The sequence below is a fragment of the Pteropus medius genome, unplaced genomic scaffold (genome assembly GCF_902729225.1).
Source record: "Pteropus medius unplaced genomic scaffold, Ma_sr-lr_union100, whole genome shotgun sequence".
In the NCBI taxonomy this organism is placed as follows: Eukaryota; Metazoa; Chordata; class Mammalia; order Chiroptera; family Pteropodidae; genus Pteropus; species Pteropus medius.
The window spans coordinates 19,369,073-19,378,133 of NW_024342467.1; the positions used below are offsets into that span (position 1 = coordinate 19,369,073).

General features: G+C 51.8%; 1 protein-coding gene across 1 annotated transcript in view; it reads right to left on the reverse strand.

Annotated features, from left to right (window-relative positions):
* DPY19L1 (dpy-19 like C-mannosyltransferase 1) overlaps positions 1-8,150 on the reverse strand; it is a 69,530-nt gene extending 61,380 nt beyond the window's left edge. Inside the window, exon 1 of the mRNA XM_039862733.1 lies at positions 7,762-8,150. Within this exon, the coding sequence (XP_039718667.1) occupies positions 7,762-8,059 (298 nt within the window). The 5' untranslated portion in view covers positions 8,060-8,150. The remainder of the gene's footprint in view (positions 1-7,761) is intronic.
* Positions 8,151-9,061: the final 911 nt, after the last annotated feature.

Below are 9,061 nucleotides of genomic sequence, written 5' to 3' on the forward strand. Positions count from 1 at the left end.
GAGCATAAATAAACTACGTTTCAAAAGATCTAACGTACTCTATGAGCAAAAGGTGTTCAAGGAAAGAAGGTTTGCTTTGTCATCTAATTCAAAGGGTTGCAATGCCATGGCTGAGAATTTTGAAAGGCTCTTATGGAAGCACATAAATTACTAACACTCTGAAACTAAAGTGTACAACTCAATTCCGATTAAAGAAATTTTGTGCCAGATTATATGTCACGTTATATCAATTTTCAATCTTATGGGGTTTGAGCAGTCTCTTCACTGAAAATTATTCTTCTTCCGTTCTTAGAATCTTATTTACACAAAATAGAATGTAATTCCGAGAGTAGAAACAACATTTTACTAAACTTTACTACAGCACACAGCTGAGCACACAGCCAGACTCAAATGTCTGCTGAATTAATGAGCACAACTTGGTATGCTTAAGGGGGGAAATAAAATGGTCCTAAATCACATCTGCATAATAAACCAAAGTTGAATATACTTTGATGGATGGGTACACACACACTCATGTGCATTTAAATAGTTTTGTTCCAAAAACAGAGTCCCCAGTGACTGAGTACAAACTAGACCCCTGGTCTATCATGCAGCCAACTGCCTAAACCACCGGTTCCTAGCAGCCAGGAGCTGGGGTCCCAGGTGTGAGGAGCAGGGCTCCACTCCCCTCCGTGAGATTCCCGTGGTCCTGTCGCAGCTCACGTTCCCTCTGCCGCCCCTCCTTCACCCGCAGACCCAAGAGTAGCCTTTGTTCCTTCCCTCCGTATTGCCCTATGTGGCAAGTCCAATGCCCTCGGAAGTGTGGAGGGGCCCCGCCGGCCGCAGCCTCAGCAGCAGCGAGGCAGGCAGAAGGAACTGAGTAAGAAATGGGACAGCGGTTCTTCCCTACCGTTCCGATCCACCCTCAGGGGCTCCGAAACCCTAGTCCCTCTCCGCGCCCCTTCCCCGCCCCGCAGGGACCCGGGACCGCCCTCACCTCCTTCCCTGCCTTCTCCCCTCCCCCAAGCTGCCCCACCCCAGCAGGTGGCTCAGAAGTCCTGGGTCCTCCTCTAGACGCCCTCTCTCCCATCAGGACACTGTGGAGCCTGCTATCTGCATTTTTAAGATTCCTCGGGTGAGTCTTCTGCACACCGAAGTCCCTTCTCTCCTCGTCCTCCTCCTCCAGCTGTGCGAGCAGCAAGCCAGGTGGGCCGCTTCCCCCTTCGCCGCCCCTGCGGTTACCTGCAGGCGGCTCTGTGCAGCTGTGGCCGGGGACTTGTATTCCTGACCACAAACACATTTCCCCACCCTTGTGACATTTTTTCACCTTACACTTGTACTTCATAACCAGTATGTAACTTGAAATTCACAGGACACCTTCACAGTCTCTCATCTGAGTCTCACGACAGCCTTGAGAGTCTTCTGCTCCCATTCTGCACAAGAAAGCCTGGCCTCCCAGAGGTTCTTTCTCCAGAGGCGCACAGCTGGTAAACGGTTCTAACCCGTTTCTTTCTGCCATGGTGACAGAGCTGCCTCCTTTCCCATGTGTGGGCACTTGATGACTTCATGCTGTAACAATATTTACATAGAGAAATGTATTCTAAGTCCAAAATGACTTGCAAATTTTAAAAACAATTTATTCCTAAATTGAGGTTAATCTATTCTTAGAGCACTCTAAAGAGAGTTAGCCTTCTAACCCTCAAGTGACAAAATGACATAAAAAGAGGTTAAAAACGCTCTTTAAATCTACTGGACAAGGTTTGTAAGTCGACCTTGACGATTTCTAGTCTCAGCTCCTCCCTAATATTACTAACAATTTCTTAATGTTCTCAAGGGTCCATTCAGAGTTTAAAAGTTTCTTTCCAGAAGCTGAAGCTACCAGTAAACAGTCTTCCTGTTCCACATCAACGATTCATCCCGGAGGATGAAGTCAATATCTGCGGGTATAGACCTAGCATCTCATCCCCTCACGTGAAAAGCTCCACAACTTCCCATGGCTCACACCATGGAGCTCACATATTAACTGGCCTACCTCCGGTTAATCTTCGCTCACAGGCTTCATGCTGGCCACACTGGGCTACAGTCCTCTACAATACCAAGCGCTACAACGATGCTACGCCTTTGCTCCTGCCTGAAACCTCATTTGTCCCTCAAAGTCAAAGGAATTCAACTATGACATTTTGTGAAGCTTGTCTTACCTCTCCAGCTATACCGCCTTTATTACAGCTCTTGAATAGCCAGTCACCCACTTAACAGTGTCCTCTGCTAGAATGAAAATGCTTCGAGGCTGAGCTTGTGTTTAATTCGCCCTAATTTCTACATCCCCTAGTGTCCTGCCTGGCACCTCACCGGGCTGCGTTGTTAAATGACTATCACCAGGTAAGAGAGATTATGGCATGTCCGCATTAAATAAAAATCTAAACACCTAAAGACATATCTAAAGCATTCCACTCTGCCCAAGGGATTACCAGTACATGAAAATACATATATAAGGAAAATACATTTCTAGTCTACAGTATCTACAACAAAACAAAGGCCACTTTCTATGTAGCAAACTATTAAGTGAAAAGACTCTCTGTAGGACCCAGTCATGGATATCACAAGTTCAGCCCCTTCCTTCTTTCTAGTTCCTAGATTTGTGTGTGAGTTACAAGTGTTTTAAGGTCAGCAAGTATCTAAATGCCGACTAGATGCACAACGCGTTTTCCTAGAAAACAAGAACATTAAAGAAATATTAGCCAGTATTTGTGCCTTGAAGATAAAATCCTTGAGAGATAAGATTTGGGTACATAAAATAATGAGCAAACACATTAGGCACTCAAGCAAATGACACAAAGTCTACGAACCGTGAGATCCGAGAAGGCCATAAGTGATGACCTTCTCAGGGCAGGGTTTATTAAAGTGGGATGGTGAGGGGGGATCTCGAGGTATGATTATGGCTTAGGGGAGATTTATGGTCGGTAGCCAGAAGAGAAGACAGCTATAATAAAGCTGGATGCTGACTTGGGTCCAATGTGACAAAAAATTCTTATCGCTAATACTGATGGGACAGAAAGGAAGGAGTAATGACAATGAACTATTTACTGAAGGCGCACACACACACACACACACACACACACACACACACACACACACAATGTGCTAAGCTCTCACAGCTACCATAAACACCAGGAGGGGATTTCGGCAGAGCTTCCCAACCCACGTCGCCTGGAGTACCAAGGGCCTGCCAGAGTCTCTGGGGCCAGTAACCTCTAGGCTTTGCAGCGATCATTTTAAAGGGAAAAAAAAATGGTTTAAACATTAAAAAATTCTTTAAAAATTCTTTAAAAATCCCAAATTCGCATCCTGCTCACTGGCTTCCCAGGGAAATGCATGGCTCGACACCCACCCACGACCCCGCCCGAGGGCCAGCGCTGTCGCCTGCGTGTCTGAAAGCGAGCCTGCGACGGCCAGCGGCCCCGTTCCTCACAATTCCTCAGCCTTTCCTGTCCCTCGTGCCACCTCCAATGTTCTCTTTCCACTTCTTGTTCCCCTATCTCTATGTCTGATCCTTCTTTTCCCTTAATTTTCCTGAAGAAGGAAGAAACCAGAAAGGTAACACTTATTGAGTACTAAATATTGGGGCTCCTCAGAACTGGATTCTGGGGCTTTTCTTCTCTTGCTATACTCACCCTACAAAAGATGAAATACAGCATAGCATGAATTCTAGAGCCACATTACCTGGGACCAAATCCCGGCCCTTCCATATTCCAGGGGTGACTGGGGGCCGGTTACCGAATGTCTGTGTGCCACAGAGCCCCCAGCTGGTAAAATGACGACGACAGTCACGGTGTCGTGGTGAGGACTGAGCTAGTAATAGTTGTTAAATGAGTTTAACAACTATTTAACTGACTAGTCAAATAGTTAAACAACCATTTAAATGAGTTTAACACCCCACGTCTTACCCCTTCTGCCCCTAAGACCTCACACGTGTCTATCATTATATGGGCTTTCCGGCTCTTGCAAGTTGTGGATAATAAAAGCGATGGTTCTAAACATGGCAGTTTCGCCTCTCAGGGGCCATGTGCCAATATCTGGAGACATTCTGATTGTTATAACTGGGGAGGTGCTACTGGCATCTAATAGGTAGATGCCAAGGAGGCCACTAAATATCCCAAAATGCACAGGACAGCCCCCCAAAGAATTACTTGACCCTAAATGCCATCGTGCTGAGGCTGAGGAGCCCTGCCAGTGACCAACCAGCCTGGAGCAGCAGTGCAGTGGCCAGGGCCCGCAGGAAGTAGGCAGGTCATGAAAATGAGGCAAGTCGGACAGATGTGAGGGGGAAAAGCTAGTTTTTACTATCTACCTTTTGCATATTCAGTTACATTTTTTGTTTTGTAAACGGCATCATGTAGTCCTCCACCACAGACAAACTTTGCATATTACCATGTAGATCCTTCATGTCCACAGAGGAAAGCACCCCTCCATTTTCCTGAAACGCAGAGCCCGCTCCAGCTCTCCTTGTCTTCCCTCTTGTGATAACAGGGGTACAAGAAACATGTCAACTCTAGTTAAAGTATCAACCGTATCAGATGATAAATCGCAACTCAGACTAGTATACAGCGAAGACTTGAGAACCACCAGTCTAATCCACGTCTCCCGTTTTTGCATGTGTACAAACTGAGGCTCAGAGAAGCTAAATGCTTTGCTCAATCAGGCACCTAACTAATTAGAAACAGATACAGAATCAGAACACAGTTCTTCTAAGGCAGTGTTTTCAAACTTTGGGTCATAACACTAAATGAAGTCAGCTTAATGGCTTATAAACAGCATTTTTAAAAAAGGACAGAATAGAAAATCAGAGTGTAGTGCATGTTGTGGGGGTAAGTATTCTTACAGGACACTCGCATTCAAGTTAAACACATGCACACAAGAGCCGGGTAGCCTCTGTCTGCCTCTCCAAAGCCACTCTCCTCCCTTCTCTGCATGGTTCCCAGGGCCTGCAAGCTGACCCTATAGAACTCAGCAGCCCCTCACCCAAGCCAGCACGAGGTCCCGGGAGATCACGGGCTGGAAGGAGGTTGGGGTCCCTCTCCTTGGGTGAGACTGCCCCCACCCCCTACAGCTCGCCTGATGACACCCCCGCCCCCTTCAGGCCCAGAGGCCGTAGCACCTTCCTATTGTTGAAGGTCCCTGCTTCAAAATCCTCTGTGGGTTCCTTAAACCCGCCCACACTTCAGAAAACAGTCCTTCATTAAATGTTTCCTGCCAGGATGTAAATGAACAGACAAACACATGCATCTATGTACTGGGTTGCATTTTCAGAAGTATGAGTGGTTTTAACGTAAACTGTGCTGCTTACTGTGGACAGTGGCCAAAGGCAGTGGCCACCACTGCCTCCCCTGAGTGATGCTGGGAGCTACTGGGTTGAGAGCTCTAAACATAAACATTTCAAGAACCCTTCTTTACAACTGTTCCCATTAAACACGCAGTAAATAATGTCTCAAATAAGAAAAACATATATGTGTATTGAGATAGATTTTTAACAATGTTTAACACTGCCCAGGGTGGAAAGGACCAGCTAGGGGGCTAGAGAGTTCCTCACCAGTCCTTAGCACACAGGAGATGAGACACTGAACGGGGGGCCCTTGTCAGTTTCTAACTCTTAAAAATTTGTTTCTATTAAGCCTCAAGTTTTAAAATGTCTTCCTAAACATAAAAGAAGCAATTTTTGTCATAGCAAAGCCCTACACTAAAGAACCATACAGCGTCAGCTCAACTCGTTCATTCCAGGAGGGGTAAGAAGAGAAGAAACGAGGCGGCTTTCAAAAATGGCTACACTCTGCTCCTCTTCGCAGGATCTAAGGATACAGGGCCAGAAAAAGAACCAAACGCGCAGGTCCGATCATTCTCCAGAACCAACTCTCAACCTGCCCGGTGGGCTTATACAGATGGTTATCAAGAAAAGAAGTGTCCAGGCCTTGGTCTGGTCACCTCAGTCCCACGCACGTGCTGGCCAGTGCACCCGGGAAAGTGGGCAGCTCCTCCACCATACCTCTTTCCAGCGGCCACAGGAATCAAGTAGAGCGCCCCGGTGTGACGTCAGCACGCAACTGCATTTCGGTATTTATTACTAAATCCACATATAAGCCATGCAACGTAAAAAGAGTCAAAGGAAATGCAATTCCAAGAAAGCAGGTACAAAATGGCCATAGATATTATTCTGATTTGTTATTGTAACCTCCCTGAAGAAGCGATGCCATGCATCCTTCACTACCGAGTTGTTAATACTTATATTAGCCATACCAAAAAAAAAAAATGCAACTTCATTCTGTCGTCAAACCTCAAATTGGCATTACGCACGTGCTTTTATAACAGCAACTAAACTTGTTCAATGCTTCAGACACCAAGTGCCTGCCCATACATTACCCTCCCTTTAGTTCTGTTCCTCAGGACTTGCCCGTGGAGAGCACAGGGAGGTGACATCCCATGTCACTGGGAAGGAAAGGAAATAACTTGAAACTTAAACCAAACTTCACTACTGTGAACCAAATCTGGAGTCTGTCTCATCCACTGTACCATGCTGCCTCCCCAAGGTGAACTTACCTAACGCCAGCAAGGTTTTTCAAGCTCACTACTCAAAAAAAGGAGGAATGTACAAACTGAAAATATTGAATTTTTCTAGGCTTGAATCTACAATAGAAAAAGATACCCCAATAACAACATAAATCCTTCTGAACCCATTCTCTCTCTCTCACACACACACACACACACACACACACACACACACACACACGCACGCACGGTGACTGGATTTTTCTGACTGAGTGGATTCTAGTGATGGCTGTGATCTCAGGGGAAGTCGATTTGCTGTGTTCTATTTCTCGGCCTAAACTGAACTTCAAATTCTTTTGGGTCATTATGGGAAGTTAAAGGCTAATAATGAAAAATCATCAATAATTAAGTCATTTAGTAACCAAAGCCCATCAGCGCATTATACAGGAATGGCAGCATCACAGCGCTTTACCCGCTGACTTGGAAGAATTAGGCCTATTACCCAAACTGCTTTCGCTTGCCCTATCGGAATGCATACCAGGAAACAAAGGAGACCGTAAGTCGGTCCCCAACCTGTGCACGTTTCAACTTTATTTTTGTTCGGCACCTCCTTACACGTCACCCGCTTGGGGCTCGGCAGTGGGAGGAGAAGGGAGCCCTCCACGACGAACGTTCCCGCGTCAGCGGGAAAGCTCAGGGCTCGGGCGCCCAAAACACCCCGGAAAGTGACTTGCGAGGGGAATTAAAAAAGTGCCACCAGCGGTGTTTACGGCCAGGGAGGAAAAAAAGCACGCTAAAATTTAATTTAAGTTTAGCAAGTTTCCAGGACAGAGAACGTGCTTGTGCTCTGAGCTGCGAGGGGCCGCCTCCAGCCCGAAGCACGGCACGGCCGCGGCGGGGGCCAGGACAGCGGGCAGGAGGCCGGCCCGCGCCCGTCCGCAGCGCAGACCGGCCAGTCCGCGGCCAGGCCGGGCAGCTGTTGATCGCGGGCCATTTTTTTTTTTTTTTTTTTTTTAAGCCAGGGACAGAGCGGGTGGGGGGAGGAGGGAAAAGGAGACGGAGCTCGGCCAGGGAGGAGGGCCGAGGGGCCTGGGAGGGAAGAGGCTGTCGGAGAAAGTCCGGGCTGCAAACTGGCGGCGGCGGCCGGCGAGGCTCGCCGGCGCGGGAGGGGAGCGGGGGGGGTGGCTGGGGGCCGGCACCCCGAAGTTCCGCGGCCGGCGGCGCCCGCGCGCTGGGGCTGCTCACCTAGCAGGAGCGTGGTCCAGGTCCGGCCGCGCCCCGCGCGCCGCAGGCCCAGCGCCCCGCGCAGCCCGGCCGCCAGGCGCCCCCCGAGGCACCCCCCGGCGGGCGGCGACGCGGGCTCGGCGCGGGGCCCCTTCCTGCCCGCGGCGCCCTTGCGCCTGGGGGACGGGGGCGCGCGCTCGGGCCCGGGCTCCCCGGCGCCGGCGTCCGGCGCCCCCCTCATGGGCGACGGCGAGGCGCGGGGCGGTTGGGGCGCCTTGGGGGCCGCCTCCCGGTGCTTGTTCCGCGCCTGCAGGACCATCTTGGCATAGTCGCGCCCGCTAGCTGCGCGCGCCCGCACGCCGGCCGCGGAAAGGCGGGATGGCGGGGCGGCCGGACGCCGCTCCCTCTCGGCGGAGGGCGGGCCGGTCCCTCCCCGCGGGCCGGGAGGCGGGGGCAGCCGCGAGGCCGGGCGGCGGCTGCCTTCCTGGCGCTGCGGCCGGGAGGCGGCGCAGGACTCGCGCGCCCGCCGCCGTTGCCGCCGCTCCGGTTGTCAGGGCGACCGCGGAACGCCGGGGGGCGGGGCGGGGACGCCCGGCGAGGGGCCGCGGCCCCGCCCCCCGCCGCGCGGACGCGCGCTCCCGGCCGGCCAGCGCGCACGCGCAGACTCCCCGCGCGGCGGCGGGACCGGACCCGGCCCGGCGGCCGCCCCGCGACCCCCGTGCAGTCCCGGGCCCCGCGCGGAGTGCGGCCGCGGCGACAGCACGGGCCGCCTTCCCCGAGCGGACGCCCCTCTCTCCGGGACTGGCGGGGAGGGATGCAGCGCCCTATCTGGCCGGGCGCCGCTGGTCAAAGTTGCGACCGGATCGAGGCGGCGCGCAGAGCCCTGCGGAACTCGCGCGGCCCCGGCCGATCGGCGGTGCAGGAGGCTCCCGCGGACGCCCGCGCGGGGGCGCTGTGCGCGCGCTCTGCAGCCCCGCGGCCCCGCGCCTGGAAGGCGAGTGGCACAGAGTCACGCCACTGTCCAGCCTCCGTCCACTTCCCTGCGCTGCCGAGCGCAGCTCCCTCCACGGATGCGACCAGCGCTGCTACCCCAGTTAACAGTGGCAGCGAAGTTCTCGGGGAGCTGCCCGATCAGAGTCGAGGCACAAGTGTGTAAACTGAAACCCAGAGTGGGACAGCCCAGGCCGGGCGGGGGTGATGAAAAGTGAGCCGAACGGCCTGAGAAGGGGAGATTATCAACAAATCCGTTCTGTTAGTTTTACATACTGTAACCTTGTGGCTTACAAGAAAAAACGCGGAAAAGTTTTATTTGCTGATAAAA